Source organism: Carassius carassius, chromosome 24 (assembly GCF_963082965.1).
Source record: "Carassius carassius chromosome 24, fCarCar2.1, whole genome shotgun sequence".
Taxonomy (NCBI): Eukaryota; Metazoa; Chordata; class Actinopteri; order Cypriniformes; family Cyprinidae; genus Carassius; species Carassius carassius.
The window spans coordinates 17,036,667-17,056,495 of NC_081778.1; the positions used below are offsets into that span (position 1 = coordinate 17,036,667).

General features: G+C 39.5%; 1 protein-coding gene across 3 annotated transcripts; it reads left to right on the top strand.

The window, feature by feature from the left end:
- Window positions 1-330: 330 nt before the first annotated feature.
- Window positions 331-12,228, top strand: LOC132102997 (protein ENTREP3-like). Of its 3 annotated transcripts, none has more exons than XM_059507776.1 (14): window positions 331-1,444; window positions 1,775-1,831; window positions 1,920-2,027; window positions 2,155-2,271; window positions 2,377-2,484; window positions 2,612-2,772; window positions 3,173-3,272; window positions 3,863-3,935; window positions 5,373-5,658; window positions 6,753-7,078; window positions 7,227-7,295; window positions 10,925-11,094; window positions 11,208-11,339; window positions 11,440-12,228. In XM_059507776.1, exons 1-14 carry the CDS (start codon window positions 1,217-1,219, stop codon window positions 11,689-11,691), a joined length of 2,187 nt encoding a protein of 728 aa, XP_059363759.1. In that variant the 5' UTR covers window positions 331-1,216; the 3' UTR covers window positions 11,692-12,228. The 3 variants fall into 3 exon arrangements, with proteins under 3 accessions (XP_059363759.1, XP_059363760.1, XP_059363761.1); XM_059507777.1 differs by having other exon boundaries at window positions 5,424-5,658; XM_059507778.1 differs by lacking the exon at window positions 1,920-2,027.
- The last annotated feature ends 7,601 nt before the right edge of the window (window positions 12,229-19,829 follow it).

Genomic DNA, 19,829 nt, shown 5'->3' on the forward strand with positions numbered 1-19,829 from the left:
CAAAAGGGATTATGGCATAATTCACTATTTGGTTTTGCATAATATTTGCATCAAGTTTCTGTATTCCTGCAGTATTCCACTTTTCTATATTCTTTTCCACAGCATATATCTCAGAATTTGTTCAATAATCTGCTTGTAATAAAGAAAATAATGTTCAAAATCTCATACATTTTAAGTTTTTTTCCCCCATTTGTGATAATAACAGTGTAATAAGTATGTATTTGTCTTTTGTACGTAGCTATGTCTTTTGCGCATGAGCGGAAAGGTCGCCAACAGTTGTGACTGTCGAAGTAGGTTGCCAAGCAACCCCGCCCACCCAGTGCAGCATCAGCACCTCGCTCTGGGTGAATGCGGTGCCGCATTGAACAAATATAAGGGACACGTGCTACCATAATGCGCTGCATAATTTGATCTTCCTAAAACGGAGTCAAGCTGAAACTACATCGGATAACGTTTACATTTACACGTAAAGACATTTATTACGCGTGAATAACACACGCACGCAAAGACACTTCAAGTCTGGCGTGATTACGTAGTGATGCTCATGTCCGGGATACGGACGGGACGGGAGTCCTCGTGACTGCGGGAGGAAAAGGGGGAGACCATGGCTTTATATTTATTATTCAAAACAAGCGGATGCACAGTGGGAGCAACATAGAGAGTTCTTCGCAGCATGGAACCAGCCAACTGAGAGTTCTTCGCAACTGGTTCCATGTTTTCATTTCCTTTTGCTGTCGATTGTTCCCTTTTCTCTTCTGAAACCGCTGTGCTTCATGAGACGTGTTTTCCGAGTTCAGGTGGGGGCTCTGAGGCTCTCTAGTGGAAACCCGGTGAACATACACTTCGATGAGAGCAGGACCTGTCTTGATTTGTCTTCCTCCGCGGAGTAGCCAGAAGGCCGAAGCTGCTCCGCTCGCTCGCGGATGCTGCAGCCACTCGGCCTGCTAAAGGCTCTGGGTACCGCAGTGCCGCGGGGATGGGGAAAGCAGGACGGCAGGTGGGCGATGGAGCGAACCAGATCAAGGGATGTTGGAGAATGCAGATGTACGACGCCAATAATAAATGTTGACACAACATAACTGTGTCTCGTTGCCTTTTAACAGCTGTGGACTTAATGTTAGACCCTAACTGCATATTTAGAGAAGTATTTATACATAACATATTAAACCAAGTAGCATAGTTCCACAATTTAGGAAGTTTTTCAGTAGCCATCATCATGCCCTCGCCGTCGGACTCCAGTAGCGTGGCCTCGATGTCAGGGTCTCGAGCTTTGTCTGGGAGTCGCAGAGGAATGTCTGGGCGGACCAGTGCACGTGTGCTGCTGTACCTGGGCTTGTGTCACCTTGCACTTGGGGCCATGGTGCTGGCCTTCAGCTTCACAAGCCTCGCCTTCACCTCATCACCCCGTGTCAGACAGTCCTGTCCTTTCTGGGCTGGGCTCTTTGTAAGTTTCTCTGATAGTCATATATAGATATTGGCATGACGTGTCCTATAGTGGAACATGCTGTATTTGATCTCTGCTGTCGATCCCACAGGGCCATTTAAATACATTGCAATAAATACATCATAAATATTTTTTTTTAAAAGTGATACAAAGTAGTTTATTCAACCTCAAGTTATTCCAAACCTGTATACATTTCTTTCTTCTGTGGTACACAAAAGATGATATTTAAAAAAAAAAAAAAAAAAAAAAGAAGCTGTACCCTGTTTCACATCTCATATAATTTGTGTGAAGAACTTAAAATCTGACCCTTAAACATGTTTTTGTTGTTAGGTTGTGGCGTCAGGAGTAGTGGGTGTGATATCATGGAGGAGGCCCTTCACTCTTGTTGTACGTATCTTTATCATCTTGACAGGATGTCTGTGTGTTTGTCTCCTCCTCTTAGTTTTTGCAGTGATGCTGTTTTTGTTTCATTCAGGTTTCGCTGTTCATGCTGCTGTCTGCAGTCTGTGTGATTCTCAATTTGGCTGGTTCCATGCTTTCATGTCAGAATGCACAGATGGTCAAATCTTATGTTACCTGTCAGGTATCTTCTCTTCTCTTCTCTTCTCTTCTCTTCTCTTCTCTTCTCTTCTCTTCTCTTCTCTTCTCTTCTCTTCTCTTCTCTTCTCTTCTCTTCTCTTCTCTTCTGATAATATCCGTGTTTGTTCCAGGTGGAGAATAGTCTTTGTCTTTGCTGTGACCACAAGCAGACATGCCCTCCAACAGAAGATGAGACACTAGTGCTCTACCAACATTCAGACTGCCACTCTGTGCGTCACCAGCTCAAGGTTGGGTTCCTTAAGTCTTATAGGGTGTTCGGGATGGTCCCTGCCCCCCAAAGCAAACACTCTGAATATGTGTGAGTTTAACCATTATATTATATGTGTGTGCAGGATCTGCTGTTCAGTGCCTGTGGTCTTAGTATTCTCTCTACCATTATCTGCACTCTGTCCACGGTCACCTGCAGCATTCATATCTTCTCTTTGGACCTAATGCATCTAGTGAGACAAAATCCACTAAATCTTTGCACTGAAACACTAGTTTTAAATAACTGAAATTTTCATTAAAATGTTACAGTGTGTAGATACACTCATGGCACTTTATCTCATCCCACCCTGTTTGTTGTAGCTGGCTCCTCATCGCTCTCGCTCTGTTAACCCAGAATGCACCACTCCTCAGGATGCATTTCTCAGTAACATGATGGACTTTGAGGAGTTTGTTCCGCCCATTCCTCCACCACCTTACTACCCTCCTGAATACACCTGCAGCTCAGAGACCGATGCACAGAGGTGAAAACACACACATAGACATTTTTGCTTTTGTTTTCCATCATTTTGTGCACTTTCCATTGACTTTTCTTGTTTTATATTGAGCTAATAAAATCTCCTAGATCTACCTCTAAATCTAAACCTTTAAGAAAATGTTTTAAAAAAAATGTAATGGTATTTAGTATGTTTAGTAAGGTTGCTTACATACATGAAATGCTCTGACAGAGTATTGCTCAGTTAAAGTGTTCTCAGTGTTCATGTTCTTAGTGTTCATGTTCTCTGTGTAAATGTTCTTGAAATATTTGTTCAATCTTTTTTGTTCTTATAAACATTTTTAAATTTTAACTACACTTCTTCTGTCATGACTTTTCTTGTAATGATTACTATTTCTCATGCCTCATTTTTCTTTGTGTACCTGCAGTGTCACATATAATGGATCAATGGAGAGTCCAGTGCCTCTGTACCCAACAGACTGCCCTCCTCCTTATGAGGCAGTGATTGGTCAAGGGGCTTCCAGTCAGGTACATGCGTGCATTGAGTGGTGTAAAGATGACGTATTTAGATTTCTTGACTTCGTATTCAAACCAAGAAAATGTTTTTTAATGCTGCATTAATTGGACAACGAAAAAAAAAAAAACAGTCAAAATAGTAATATTGTGAAATATTATTACAATTTAAAATGTTGTATTTTCTGTTAATGTATTTTAAACTTTAATTTATTCCTGTCTTGCCAAAGTTGAATTTTCAGCAGGCATTACTCCAGTCTTCAGTGCCACATGATCCTTCAGAAATCATTTTAATTAGCTGATTTGCCGCTCAAGAAATAGTTATTATTATCAATGTTTAAAACAGATGTGCTGCTTAATATTTTTGTGGAAACGTGATACTTTTTAAAAATATTTATTTATTTTCAGTTTATTTGAAATATAAGTGTTTTGTAACATTACAAAGATTTGTCCGTTTTGATCGATGTAATGCATCATAGCTGAATAAAAGTATTAGTTTATTTTTTTCAATTTAATGGTATCCTGCTATGCATAATTTTGTAAAGAATTGTAATTATCATCATTTTGTAATACTGTGGTCATGATGTCACTCTCACTGTTCGTAGGCTACAGTGTTTGACACTCAAGCCAGTGAGATGTCCGGAGAGAGAGGAACATCCACAGCATTCAGTGGGGAAGGTGAGTCTTGCCTCTCTTCTTTTCATCCTTTAGCAAACTGTTTCCAAAAGCATAGTTCACCCAAAAATTCTGTCATCATTTACTCACCCCTCAAGTTTCTTTCTTCTATTGAACCTAAAAAATGTGGGTAAGCAAACAGTAGTTGGTCCTCATTGACTTCCATAGTATGGAAAAAATGAAAAACTATTGAAGTGAATGGGACTAGAAACTGTACACATGAACTACTTGAGAGTGAGTAAAGGATGACAGAATTTTCAATTTTGGGTGAACTATCCATTTCAGATATATAAGGTTTTGGTAAATCAGTCACAAATAGACACATTTTTGTTTACATCGCATGATATTACTGTGCATTTCAATTGCATCTCCTCTGATCACTTATGTTCAGATTTTGTCAAGACATCCATTTTTTATGTACCATCCTACATCATTTTAAAAGGATACTCACCCCCTCAAGACACCCTCAAGGCATCCTAGGTATATATGACTTTCTTCTTTCAGATGAACCCAGTTGGAGTATTTATAATGCAGCTTTATAATGCAGGTGAATAGGTGTTATATTTCATTGGTTCAAAAGAAATCCAATAAAGTGCATTCATCATAAAAAGTGTCCCACATGGCCCCAGGGGGTGAATAAAGTCCTCCTCAAGTGAATTGATGCATTTTTGTAAGAAAAATATCCATATTTAAAACTTAATAAAACTATAAATGGTAAACTCTTACTTCTGCTAACTGTAGTACTTGCGTTCACAATAGAACGTCTTTCTGGCAGATGGCATAGGAAGTAGGCATAGCATAAGCTCTGGTGAAAAGTGAAGAACGTGGAATTGCAGAAGAGAGAGCAAAAAAAAAACCCACTGGTAACAAATTAGAAGTACAAAGCGAGGTTTTGTAAAGAAAAATGTTCGAGGATTTCAATATAAGCCAAGAGGAGACTGGTTTTCTTTAGCCAAACAAAGGAAACTGCTTACTTAGTTCCTGTAAACAAAAGCATATTCTCACCAGAGCTTACACTATGCCTACGTCCTACATCATCCACTGCAATGCTACTTGTATGCACGTACGAAAATTAGCGGAAACTAGAGATTATTGTTTATAAAGTTTTCTTACAAAAATTCATCGATTCACTTCAGGAGGCCTTTATTAACCCGCTGGAGCTGTGCAGGACACTTTTTATGATGGATGCATGCACTTTATTGGACTTCTTTTGGATTATTGAAAAATAATACCCATTCACTGCCATTATAAAGTTTGGAAGAGCCAGCACACTTTTTAATATAACTCTGATTGGATTCATCTAAAAGAAGAAAGTCATATACACCTAGGATGCACTGAGTGTGAGTAAATCACGGGCTAATCTTCATTTTCGGGTCAACTGTCCCTTTAAATGACCAAACTATGTGTATATGTGTAAATTTTTTATATTCTCTCTCTCAGTGTCAATGGACAGTGGCTCTCTATTGATGTCTGAGATTGTGGATATTCCAGATGACAGCTCCCCATCTGAGGACTCCTGCCTAATGGAAGTGGGTGTCGGTGTGAGGGGACGGCCACGAGGGGGCAGCGAGGGAGGGGAGGCGGGAGAGTATGCCAGCCTCCATTCTTCCGCAAAACATCCCGAGGGAATGGTGGCAATCCGTCCTCCTTCTGGAAGGCATTGTTTCAGAGGCGAGAGATCTAACTCCTGCTCTACCCCAAGCTCGTACAACACCTCTACCTACAGGTAGGAAAAAGTTGAGTTTTTAAACCTTTGATGCATACAATCACACCAGTGTGATTAGAACATTTAGTGCATCACATGCTAAGAATAATTCTGGTTTCATGCTTTGGCTGGTGCTGAGCCAGAGAAGGTTGTGTTCATTGTTTGTCTTGTATCACAGCTATTCAGTGTTTTCAACCACAACATATTCAGTCCTATAAAGTCACATAAGTACTACACTAAAGAAACAGTGTAGAAATACATTTTACTAGTAAATGGCTAGGCAGGTAGAAAGAAAAAGAAATGGCAGGTAAAAAATTGAAGTAGAATAACTGAAGTAGTATTTTCTTGTAAAACATACTCCTATAATATTACTAAACAAGTCTTCACAGTGTAGAAAAAGATAATAGTTTGTAAAATACACTGATGTCTATGGAAGCATCAAAATTAATTATTTCAAACTTAATATGACGTTTTATATTCATATAGAAATTGTGTAGGTAACGATAAAGTTTACTCTGTTCTTCTTCCAGTTCACTGGCCACTTGCTTTCATGCCTTTCAGGAGAAGTGGATGAATTTACATGTTGTAAATCCAACAGCTCTCATTGCCGAGCAAACTAACATGGTGGCACCCATTGCCTTTTATAGATCAACCAACATTATGGAGGTGCATTAACGTTAACATATTTGAGAATCAGAAGCATATTTCACAATATGCTTTGAATGTTTGTGAACATTTTTAATAATAAAAAAGAAATGTAACTAATACATCAAATATAACCGGTAATACATTTTAAAATAACCGTTGCTTAAAAAAACTTACGCTAAGGGTTCCGCTAGAGATTTTTAATCTGTCGTTTAAAAGGGTTGTTAAAATTTTTAAATAGGTAGGCACCGATGGCCTCATGTGCATTGCACTGACATGTAACGCCATTGTGCTTTGGGCATCCTGAGTTCAAGTCCCGGCTCATGGATCTTTCTCGATCCCACCCCCCTCTCTCTCACCCACTTCGCTTCCTGTCGACCTACTGTCTTATCTACATAAAAAAAGGGCCAAAAAATGCAAAAAAAAAATTACTTTTCAGCTAAACATTTTCTTCACAATTTCCTCCCCAGGTCTCCAGTGTTGAGGCGTCAGGCTCTGTTGGCGAGTAGCTGCTCTCAGTTGGAGTTCTTAGCAGGATCTAAACCTTCCTCTATCCCAGAAATCCGAGTTCGGCCCTGCACAACCTCCCGACGGGACTCCTCAACTGCATTCACTAACCCACCTACCACAGCCCCATCAGGTCCTGCTCAAGACCGGCCGGACCACACAGTACCAGTGCTCCTTCTGCGGCCAGTTTTCCGTGAGCACATTGGACGTGATAGAAAAGACAGCAATGGCTTCTTACCTCTCTTGAGGTCACACAGTGAACCAGGACTTAGCTCTTCAACTGACACAGGTATGAACATACATATGTAACAGACTACAGTTGTTTGGAATTTACGTGAAAATGTGAATTTGTGTTTGCCACTGAGTTACTCTGTTTTCTTCAAACCACTCTGCAGAATTAAGATAATGTGTTTTTGTGTGTGCTTTTCTGTCTTCAGGTGATTTCAGTCTCTCAGGACGCAATAAAGGAGTCAGTGAGGGGGGATGGCAGACCTCATCAGAAACAGGTAAGAGTTTATCACAGGGGTGTTTATTATATAGGATTGCTACAAGAGAGAAACACAGTGATATTTTAGTTTTATTGTGTAGGCTACTATTACAGTTTTTATTTAACTTTTTTTTTCATTTATATTTAATTTTTACATTTTCAGTTTATGTTTTAATTGTAGTTTAAATTTTAGTAATGTTGTTATGTACTGTAATTTTTTGTCATTGTCATTTTTATAACTTTTTAAAAATTTAAATTTTCGTTTTAGTTTTAATTCAGTTTTAGGTTTTATTTCCAGTTAGTAATTTATTGCTTCATCTTTAACTTATTTTAGCTAGTTCTCGAAGAAAACATTTCTAATTTTAATTTAGTTTCAGTGTATATTTACACATGAACACACATACTTACAAGTGTGTGTGTGTGTGTGTGTGTGTGTGTGTGTGTGTATATATATATATATATATATATTAGGGCTGTCAATTGGTTAAAATTGTATTATCTAATTAATCACATCCTTTTTCTGTGATTAATCGCGTTTAATCACACACTTCATGAAATTAAGCATAGACCATTTATCTTGTTTCAAATGTTTATTTTGTCATCATTTTCTATATCCAGCAAAGTAAACCAAAAGATTTGATTGCAGTCTTCCTCTATCACAACTTTACTAGTGAGATTGGTTATCCAGTCGAGAAAAAGTAGTTTGTGTCTCATCTAGCCATTGAGCGGTGGGATGTGTTGAAAACCCATTCAGTCTATACTTCACACAGCGCGAGGTGTGACGGCTTGTGCTTTTCAGAGACAATCACAGAATATGACAGAGCTTGTGTTTTAAAGTGAAACAAACTGGAATGAATAATCCACTGAAAACGCAACGTGAGTCTCTGTTCTCTCTGCAATCTCTGATGTAATCAGCCTAGTTTACTTTATATTATTGCTGTTTTGGATGGATTGTTTGAATGTATTCGCTTCCTGGATCATTGGACTGAAAACTTTCTTGGAGTTTAGCATCTTAAAATTATCTGATCGCAAGCAGAGAAGCCAAATCGGGTTAAAGGGTTAGAATAGAAATTGTGCTTCAGTAATTTTGCTTTAATTACGTTAAATTATTTTAACGCGTTAAGGATTGTAAAATTAATTGCATGCATTTGCGCGTTAACGTTGACAGCACTAAAATATACATATATATATATATAGCTTTTATTTTCATTAACCTTTTTTATAATAATCATGGTAACATGTATATTGTAAACACATTTTAAGCAGTCATATTATGAGAGATCAATTTTTTTCAAGTTCATTTCAAGTTTCAGAACTCAGAACACTTGCACTCTATTTAAAAAAAAAAAGAAATTAAAAAAAATTGAGACTAAGGATGTTCTGAAATATTCTTGGAAGCTCAGAAATGCCTACTCATTAATGCATGACCACCTGCATTTATACGGGTGACACCAGAACAGTGATAAGAAACTTTTTGGTTGAAAGAAACCAACCTTACAAACAAGCATGTTTTTTGTTTTACTTTTAACAAGAACCCTGATCAATTCAATCATTTCAAAGGTAAAAATAATAAAATGACAAAATAACATTACACAAACTTTAAGTATAATATATATACACAGACCAAAAGTTTGGAAACATTTTGAATGTTTTTGAAAGAGGTTTCTTCTGCTCATCAAGCCTGCATTTATTTGATCAAAAATACAGAAAAAATGTAATATTGTGATATATTATTACAATTTAAAATAATTGTTTTTAAATTTATTATACTTTAAATTATCATTTATTTCTGTGATGCAAAGCTGAATTTTTAGGATCATTATCACATGATCCTTTAGAAATTATTCTAATATGATGATTCATTATCAAAGTTGGAAACAGTTCTGCTGCTTAATATTTTTTCAGAACATGTGATACTTTTTTAGGATACTTTGATGAATAAAAAGAAAAAAAAAAGAAGCTATGTTTTTAAAATATAAATATTTTGTAATAACAATATACGCTACTGGTCAGTAATTTGGGGTCAGTAATTTTTTTTTCTTCTTATTTTTAAATAAAATCAATACTTTTATTCAGCAAGGATGTGTTAAATTGATAAAAAGTGATAGTAAAGAAAATATATTATTAGAATATATATTATTCTAATTTTTTAATTGAATTTGCGCGTTAACGTTGACAGCACTAAAATATACATATATATATAGCTTTTATTTTCATTAACCTTTTTTATAATAATCATGGTAACATGTATATTGTAAACAAATTTTAAGCAGTCATATTATGAGAGATCAAATTTTTTCAAGTTCATTTCAAGTTTCAGAACTCAGAACACTTGCACTCTATTTAAAAAAAAAAAGAAATAAAAAAAATTGAGACTAAGGATGTTCTGAAATATTCTTGGAAGCTCAGAAATGCCTACTCATTAATGCATGACCACCTGCATTTATACGGGTGACACCAGAACAGTGATAAGAAACTTTTTGGTTGAAAGAAACCAACCTTACAAACAAGCATGTTTTTTGTTTTACTTTTAACAAGAACCCTGATCAATTCAATCATTTCAAAGGTAAAAATAATAAAATGACAAAATAACATTACACAAACTTTAAGTATAAAACCTAATTTGATATATATATATATATATATATATATATATATATATATATATATATATATATATATCTATATATATATATATATATATATACAGTACAGACCAAAAGTTTGGAAACATTACTATTTTGAATGTTTTTGAAAGAGGTTTCTTCTGCTCATCAAGCCTGCATTTATTTGATCAAAAATACAGAAACAAATGTAATATTGTGATATATTATTACAATTTAAAATAATTGTTTTTAAATTTATTATACTTTAAATTATCATTTATTTCTGTGAATTTTTAGGATCATATCACATGATCCTTTAGAAATCATTCTAATATGACGATTCATTATCAAAGTTGGAAACAGTTCTGCTGCTTAATATTTTTTCAGGACATGTGATGCTTTTTTAGGATACTTAAAAAAAAAAGTAAAAAAAAAAAAAAGAAGCTATGTTTTTAAAATATAAATATTTTGTAATAACAATATACACTACTGGTCAGTAATTTGGGGTCAGTAATTTTTTTTTCAAATAAAATCAATACTTTTATTCAGCAAGGATGTGTTAAATTGATAAAAAGTGATAGTAAAGAAAGTAAATTATTAGAATATATATTATTAGAATTTATTTTAAATGCAGTTCTTTTTAACCTTTTATTCATCAAATATATTAGACAGCAGAACTGTTTCCAACACTCATAATAAATCAGAATATTAAAATGATTTCTAAATGATCATGTGATAGACTGGATGTTACATGTGACACTGAAGGCTGGAGTAATGATGCTGAAAATTCAGCTTTGCATCACAGGAATAAATTATTGTTTTTAAAGTATATTCAAATAGAAAACTATTATTTTAAGTTGTAATAATATTTCACAATATTACAGTTTTTTTCTGTATTTTCGATCAAATAAATGCAGGCTTGATGAGCAGAAGAAACTTCTTTCAAAAACATTAAAAATAGTAATGTTTCCAAACTTTTGGTCTGTACTGTATATATATATATATATTTGAATATTTTGGTTCTGTTACCTTTGTGGCACAGGGGTATCGTCTGGAGCTGGTTTGCTGCCTCGCTCCTCTTTGGCACTTCCTGCTTCCTTACCCAGAAAAGGTAGCGTTAAGGCTGTAAGTACCCGGTTGCCCACAAAACAAGTCCCAGCCACCTCGCTGCGTTTACCCAAAGACTGTGCACGCTCACTTGGAGACCTCAAGGTAAGTCTTTTTGATGTCAAAGGACCACGAAATCTGCCGATCTCCCTTTCTTCTCAATATTACCATAATGGTAGTATAAGCAAGTAGACAAACATTTTCAATTTAAATTACAGGCCACCAAAGTTTTAGTGCAACGTTTCCTGCAGAGATCCAAACGTAACTTAACCCTTGCAACTGAACATGCTGGAAACTGTACTCAGGGGTCTAAAAGGAGAACAGGAAGTGAAGGCCTGCCGTTAGATCAGGTAAAATATTGCCAATACCATAAATAAAATAATTTAGTTCAACTAGAATTCTGTGTAGTGCGCTTTAGGATAAAATTACCCATTACATTTTTCTGTGAAGGTGCTTTGTAACTCTCTGGGGGCCAACAGGGGGCAGCAGCAGCACGTCCACCACCACTGCCGTGGACACCATCACTCCCACAGTGACAGTCGCCATAATGCCCATCGCCATGATGATGACCCTGTAAGAACCGGGGGAATCCACTTGCGTAGCTGCGGAGACCTCAACTCGACATCCATTGCATCACTGCGCAGACTCCACCCACCGTCACACGGATCATCAGGGGCTCTTTACTCAGAATCTGCCCTCTGAAATGGGGCGGGGGGTTCTGGAATAAATAACTGCTGGATTTAGGAGAGGGGGCAGAGAAAATTTGAGGAAGAATAACAGGTGGGAAATAGGTTTTAGATGAGGACTTTACCTTGCAGAAAGGGTGATTTGAAGGGTGTATGGAAAACAGTATATGTACCATTGGTGAAGTTTTCAGCTGTTCTTACCGTAATAAAAGACTGAACAGAACACCCGATTTAATGGAGTTCAACCCTTCAGACCTGCTGCTCTCTGTGCCAGACAAACTCTGGTCCATCTGTTTTATATTTCCCTTTCTGTTTGTCTCCATTTAGTGCTTTTTTTCTCGCTCACTGTTTACATGGATACGGAAAGAATGCAGAATCTCTGACACCGTTCCTTGTCTTCACAGCTCATTACAATGCACTCATGCAACTACAAACATACAACCATATGTTTGGCAGTAACAATGTTTTGAACTTGGGGTAATTTAAAGGAATTAAATAATTTAAAGGAATTAAGGGATTTCAATGGATTTAAGGGAATAAACAAAAAGAAAAAGATCAGTAAAAGTAATAGCAACAATAAAAGAAAGATATTTGTAAATTAATCTATTTAAAATATTTGCAAATATTATTTACATTTAAAATAGGGACACATTTATTTTTTTGTTATGCCTAGTATGTCGAAAATGTAAAATATTTCATATTTCGTCACATTCCGTTGAATCACATGAATGTGAGAAAATTTATCATTGGATTTTACTGTCAATCATTTAGAAAATATAGTAAATGTCAGATAGTAAATGTTAAATACATTCTTTCACTGGAAAAAACTGAAGATCAGCCTAAGATGTACTGTTTTAAAACTTTTTGTCATCCTAACAACAAACAGAGCAACGTAAAGAATATCAAATATTGGGAAGGACAGTTTGGCCATTTCTAAATATTGGATTGTGGATCATGGTTACGGCCCAGCAAACATAAATTCTCAAATGTGGTATTAACTCTTTTGTAACGAGTTACCACTAAACCCTTTTCACTAAACACTTTTCACTAACTGACCATAAATAATTCAAAAATCATCTTCCATAAATAACCCGGCTGTTTGACCTTGCATTGTCTCAACAGCTAGGGTTGATGCAGCAATGGATTCACTGTCTTATTTCTTTTATTTATTTTTTGTAGAAGTGCATGCCCCCCCCCCCCCCCAAACAACTAAGATATTTTAATTGGAGCTTTGATCTTTTGCATCTGTCTGTCTCTCAAGGTGTGGACTCTAGCTTCCCAGCCTGTGTAATACTTTCCTAGAATGCCTCTGCATGTATTGAGAAGGCTTGTTGTGTCTTTTTGATTGTACACCAAATGCACTAACACACACAGATACACAAACATGCTTGGGACAAAACTAGATGCCACTAATGCAAAGAATCTTTAAAGGGAATTTTGGATTTTATAATACAGATGATTCTCTGGCAATAAACATACTTGCACAGTTAAGTAGTCATTGAACTATTAAAGGAAGTTGGGACCTTGTATTGAACGATACCTATGAAAACTCTCAATGGAATTCAGACAATGATCTGTTGATCTGATATGTTCAAGGACTTTTCAGTTTTCCGGACAATTTGGGAATAATGCATTGGAAAGTCAGCCCTGGACTTCTGGTGTATCTCTGTTGTATTTGGAAATGGATGTACATCTGAAGGAATAATTGCAGTTGTCAATTTGTCAATTGTTCAGAAGTGCTTTTGAATGCTAGCTAATGGCTTTGAATCAGTAGCAATGTTGCTAAATAATGCATTCATACTACATGTAAATAACTTTGATGCACATACTCTCATGCTCACACACGTTCTGCAACTTTGAAGCACTGAAACCAAGTCTGGAAAAGAGCTTGATATTCTACCTCTTGTATTGCATACACTGACATGGTATGGCCCAGTGGAATATTTTAATTAATTTAATGATTTTATGGACTACTTCTGAAAAAACTTCTACACTGATTGATTAAAACACTGTTATTCTGGGAATGTGATGCCTAAAAAGAACATTTATAACAGCTCTTCATGAACTTTTGATGCAAGTTATGTAGTTACAACAATAAATATATGCACATCAAATTTATCACTTTCACTTTCATGTTCTCAGGTGTTATCCCTACTTTTTCAACACTCATTTAAAAAAATGTACATTTAGATTTTGTTCGAAAGGTAAAAAGCACTGGTGAGAAGTTGCGTCTGATCTGTATATAAATGTTCTTCTGAATCATATTTCTTTAAATGAATCAGTTGAACTTGTTCACGAAACCAGGGGTGAAGCTGGAGCTCCTTGTGCTGAACCAGGGATTTCACTTGCAAAATTTTGTGAGCTGCGATATGAGATTTCATTTAATCATTTAATATTGTTCCTGAGACATCCAGACACAAAGGACAAAGATCCTACCTTGTATAGGCTAATTATATAATCGTGATGTGATATACGCTGTTTCAGTTTTGTGCAGCCCCATTTAATTTAATAATTTATATGATTTTATTAATTTATTATTACCGGTATATTTACCCTGTGCTGAACGACGTGTTCACAAATTACTATTATTAAAGCACTGTCAATGAACTGCGATGACGTAAATACATCATGAGGCTAAGAATCTTTGTTCTTTGAAACGAACTGTTCGAAAGAACTGATTCTTTGATTCTTTTGAACTGTAATTCCCATTCACACAGTAGTCTACTTTTATTTTGAAACTGAGGTTTCTTACTATGGAGGGATTACGTCACACATGGAGATGTAAAATTGCGCGCCAGTTCGTACAATTCAGTTTTACAGCCCCAGTATAATAAGAACCGATAAGTTTTGATTCGATAAGCGACAAGTATTGAAATGTGGAAACTGCAACCAACCGAATCCAGAGGTAATGTTTTCTGTGCAAAATTACTCGTTTATTCAGTGTTTTAGTGCCTGCTCCCCTTTTACCTCACCACTACCGACACACACACACACACACACACACACAGTCCGGTGCGAGAAACATCTCGGTTACGTATGTAACCGTGGTTCTCTGAATAGGAAACGAGATGCTGCGGTGACGTCACCGGCTATGGGTACACCCCTCGGTGTGATGAATGTCTGAAGCCCTATACCATCCCGCCAATCCTATTGGCCAAATAGCGCTTGGCACCGCTCTACGCATCGTATACCTGGGTGCCGCGCGCCATTTCACTCAGATTTCATGAACTGAAGAAGAAGAATGCTATCAAGGTACGGCACGGCCCGGACCGCAGCATCTCGTTCCCTATTCAGGGAACCATGGTTACATACGTAACCGAGATGTTCCCTTTCATAGGTCACTTCGATGCTGCGGTGATGTCACCGGCTATGGGAACGCTATACCATAACGCCTGACGTACCTGATAGCTGGGATCCAAGGAAGCATCTGCTCAAGCGGAGAGAACCCGGGAGCCAGGAGCCATCCTCACATCCAGACTGTAAGACTTAATAAAAGTGCTCGGTGAGGACCAACCTGCCGCAGCACAGATATCATCTATAGAAGATCCACTGAGAAAAGCTCGAGAAGAAGCCACTGCTCTCGTGGAAAGAGCTTTAACTCCTAAGGTCGAAGCAAGTCCGCGTGCCTCATAGGCTAAAGATATTGCCTCCACCAGCCAATTGGACATGCGCTGTTTTGTAACCGCATGGTCTTTATTCTTATGTCCAAAACAGACAAACAGCTGGTCAGATTCACGCCATGGGGCTGTACGTTCCACATAAGTCTTTAAAGCTTTCACAGGACAAAGACTTAGATCTCCTAACCCCGCCTTAGCAGGGGGTAAAGCCTCCAGGACCACTTGCTGAAAGCGAAAAGGATTAGATGCGACCTAGGGACATAATTAGGCCTCGGCCGCAACAACACCTTAACAGAGCCCGGTGCAAATTCCATGCACGAGGGTGAGACAGAGAGAGCCTATAAATCCCCAACTCTCTTGAGGGAGAATAAAGCCATAAGAAGAAGCATCTCAGAGTCAGGATTGTATCCGGTACGGTTTCCAAGGGCTCAAACGGATGCCCTGATAAACCCTGCAACACAATGGACAAATCCCATGAAAGAACTCGCACAGGGCGGAAAGGTTTCAGCCGTCGTGCACCCTGTATGAAACGCGAAACCAGTGGATGACGGCCCACTGAGGCACCATCTATATATTCGTGGTAAGCTGAAATGGCTGCCACGTAAACCTTTAGAGTGGCTGGCGTCACTCCATCCGAAAAACGGTCCTGAAGGAACTCCAGTACTGAAGCCACTGGGCAGTAAACTGGATCCATATTACGAATTTCACACCAGGTCGAAAACAGTCTCCAATTGAAAGCATATAAGCATCTCGTAGAAGCTGCTCTAGATATAGTATAGTCTCAGTAGTTTCAACAGAAAGACCGGGACATACTAACTCACTCCGCTCAGAGGCCACGCCCACATTTTCAATAGATCTGGCCTCGGGTGCCAAATCAGTCCCTATGCTTGTGATAATAAATCCTGTCTGAGGGGAATCTCCATGGAGAGCCCGCTAACAGACTGATCAGGTCCGCAAACCACGGCTGTGTGTGCCACCGCGGAGCCACCAGCAGCAGCTGTTCCACTCTGTCCAGCCGTATTCTGGATAATACTGCTGGGATAAAACGAATTGGGGGAAAAGCATACAAACTGGTCCTGGGCCAACTGTGAGCTAACACATCCAAGCCCAGGGGCGATGGGGGGCATAGGTAGAATGCGTAGTCATGTTCGACGCGAATAAATCCCCTCTCGCTTCTCCGAAAATCTGCCATAAGAGATTAACCGTTTGGGGGTGTAATCTCCATTCCCCTTGCTCCAGAGTCTGTCTGGATAGCAAATCCGCTCCGAAGTTCAAACGTCCGGGGACATGAACAGCTCGGATCGACAGAAATTTGTTCTGAAACCAAAGAATAACATGTCTCGCCAGCCTGCACAGGGGGCGAGAGCGTAATCCTCCCTGATGATTCAGGTATGACACAACCGCTGTGTTGTCTGATCTGAGCAGTACATGACGGCCGATCAGCAGATTCGAGAAATACTGGAGAGCCAGAAAAACTGCCAGTAATTCCATCCTCTTTATGTGCCAACTGCGTTGTTCCGCTGTCCACACTACGTGGGCTGGGCGCCCTTGACAAACAGCTCCCCAACCGGTCAAAGACGCATCCGTCGTGACAGTCTCTCGGAAACCCCAAAAATCCCCAGCCGAACCCCGGTAGGAGAAATTCGGTTGACATCCATAGTTTTAACGACATCACACACCTCCGTGTCACCGAAATCGTCCGATGCGGAAGACAACGAGGTGAAATATTTCGTCTTTTCATCCACCACTGAAAAGGGGCATGTGAAGCAATCCCAGACGAATTACGGGGAATGCTGCTGCCATTAGACCTTAAGTCTGAGGCACAATTTCGCTGTCACTGTGCGCCCCGCTTTGAAGCACTGCACACATGACGCAATCTACTGTGTGCGCGGGAGAGAAAGCTTTGCTGTCATCGCGCGAGAGTCCAAGTCTATTCCCAGAAAGGTTGTCCGTTGAGAGGGGATTAAACACTTTTCTGGAAATTCGTGCGTAAACCCAGGCTGTTTAAATGATTCAGCACAAGATCCCGATGAGAGTGTGCGATTGCGCTAACACCAGCCAATCGTCTAAGTAGTTCAAAACACGAACGCCCTGGAGCCGCAACGGGGCCAGAGCTGCGTCCATGCATTTTGAGAAAGTACGGGGAGCCAGAACCAAGCCAAAGGAAAGAACGCGGTACTGATACGCTTTGCCCTCTAAAGCGAATCTGAGGAACTTCCTGTGTCTCTTGATGATCTGAATATGAAAGTATGCATCCTTCAGATCGATCGTGACAATCCAGTCGTTTGGTTGATTCTGAGACAAAATAGACTTTACCGTCAACATCTTGAATTTGCTCGGCCTGAGTGCAAGATTCGGACGGCGTAAATCCAGAACGGGTCGCAATCCGCCGTCTTTTTATTTTTTTTTATTTTTTTTGGTACCACAAAATAACGGCTGTGAAACCCTGACTCCATCTGAGAGGGGTGTACTTCTTCTATAGCCCCTTTGCTCAGCAGAGCTGACATCTCCTGTCGCAGCACCGCTATTTCCATCGGTTTCACCACCGTGGAAAGAATTCCGCGGAAAGGAGGTGGGCCTCTTCGAAACTGAATGGTGTATCCGTGACAAATTGTGCGTAACACCCATTGAGAAATGTCGGGCAAGCGTTCCCCCGCGGTCCGAAACAATACTAGCGGTTTCAAAATTTCCGCTTCCTGCAACGCTGTCAGACACGTTAAAATGTCCGGGCACGAAAAGCTTGTGGCGTTCGTGCACAGGGGAAGTGTATGCGTAAGAGCCGTTGTGTCTCGTTGTGTATAATCCTGAAACGTGTCCACGGCAGGAATTAGGCCAACAGATTGAACATCGGGCTCTGCCGCTAGCGAAAAAGCGGTGGCTGTGCGAGCCGTCAAAAAAGGGTCGTCTGTGCAGGACCCTTGAATCGCCCCTCGAATTCTGAAAGCTGGATTGCGCAGAGTGTCTGAGGGAACGTTTGGCGTTACAGCTCGATCCAATGCTGCTCGAAGCGCTGTTTGCTGCGAGACAGTCAATGTTAGAGCATGGGGAGTGCAGTGAGAGGGTTGGATGTGCATTAGCAGTCCAACAGCACTCTCTAGTGGAGGGCACAGTCCCTGGCAAACAGGAAGGAAGCGCATGCGTCAAAGTCGCTGCGTTTCGTTGTGTATAATCCTGAAGCGTATCCACGGCAGGATTTAATCCAACAAGATAAATATCGGGCCACGCCGCTAGCAAGAATGCGGCAGCTGTGTGAGCCGTCATAAACTGGCCGTCTTTGCCAGCCTCTAGTTTATCCACCACGCGGGTAACCACATTAATAGCTCACTGAGTTAGGGGAGGCGCGTTTCTTCTGTCCGCTCGGAGGGAGAGAACCGCATGTTGGACAAACATAGTTTGAAAAACAAATCTGCTGATTAACACGCTCGGATGGGGGAGAGCGAGCAAGTGGAAAAACTGCATTCACAGTCAAGCTGCACATATCGCCCCTAACCAACACCTCATGCGGGGCCTCGGCGACCGCAGAAGCGAAACGGTGGGGGTTAGACGCGAGGCGACTTATAGAAATACACTTCAGAGCGCGGATTCTCTTTTTTTTTTTTTACTGTAGCCGTAGGCTATGACGGAGAGAACATGTAGAGAGGCTGCTAACGAACCTCTCATGAGTGCCTCCTCGTGATAAACCCATTATACGGCTCTTACCTTTCATTGACTCATCGCGTCCGCGAAGAGGAGTTAAAACTGCTCGTAGAAACCGCTGGAGAACGCGAGATGAATCCTAGGGCACAGATGATTCGCTTCCCTGAAGGAATGAAACCTGAGTGAAATGGCGCGCGGCACCCAGGTATATGATGCGTACGCATGCGTAGGGCGGTGCCAAACGCTATTTGGCCAATAGGATTGGCGGGATGGTATAGGGCTTCAGACATTCGTCACACCGAGGGGTGTTCCCATAGCCGGTAACGTCACCGCAGCATCGAAGTGACCTATGAAAGGGAAACAACGTGTTTCAGTTGTTGTGGAACTCCATAAGTCAAGCTTACTTTATTCACATTAAACATCGGATGACGGGATTATTTTCTCTTTAATATAGATGATGCTGAGTCATTAATAAATCGTGTCCAAAAAATATTATTGTGTACCAATTTACTTTTGTCACCGATCGATGTTGTCTGCGCTGTTAGCGATTATAACGTTTACCCAGCTTGTTTAATAACGTCTTACGTACGTTGTACGTTAGATTAGACTAGTGCGGGTGCGCATTTAGATTTTCCCGCTTCACTATGATTTAGTCGGTTTCAGTGGCGGCTCGTCGGGTGAGGCAGGGGAGGCACAGTTTCCCCCAAATTTTGAGGTGAAAATGAGGAAGATTTAATGTTAATAAAATTCACTATTCATTTCAGTTCATGTCTCAGAATGTATATAATTTTGTTTGTAATTTCACAGTTGTAATACCATTACATGAAAGCTCAGCTTTTCTATTGCAAATGTGGCGAATCTGCTGATGTAATTTCACCGCTAAGTGAAAGAGAAAGGGAAG

Excerpts from the sequence above, each read along its gene's own strand:
- LOC132102997 (XM_059507776.1), top strand. The coding sequence starts at position 1,217 with ATGCCCTCGCCGTCGGACTCCAGTAGCGTGGCCTCGATGTCAGGGTCT. Across the intron at positions 7,079-7,226 it reads TAGCTCTTCAACTGACACAG|GTGATTTCAGTCTCTCAGGA; the intron begins GTATGAACATAC and ends TTCTGTCTTCAG. Across the intron at positions 11,340-11,439 it reads AAGGCCTGCCGTTAGATCAG|GTGCTTTGTAACTCTCTGGG; the intron begins GTAAAATATTGC and ends TTTTCTGTGAAG.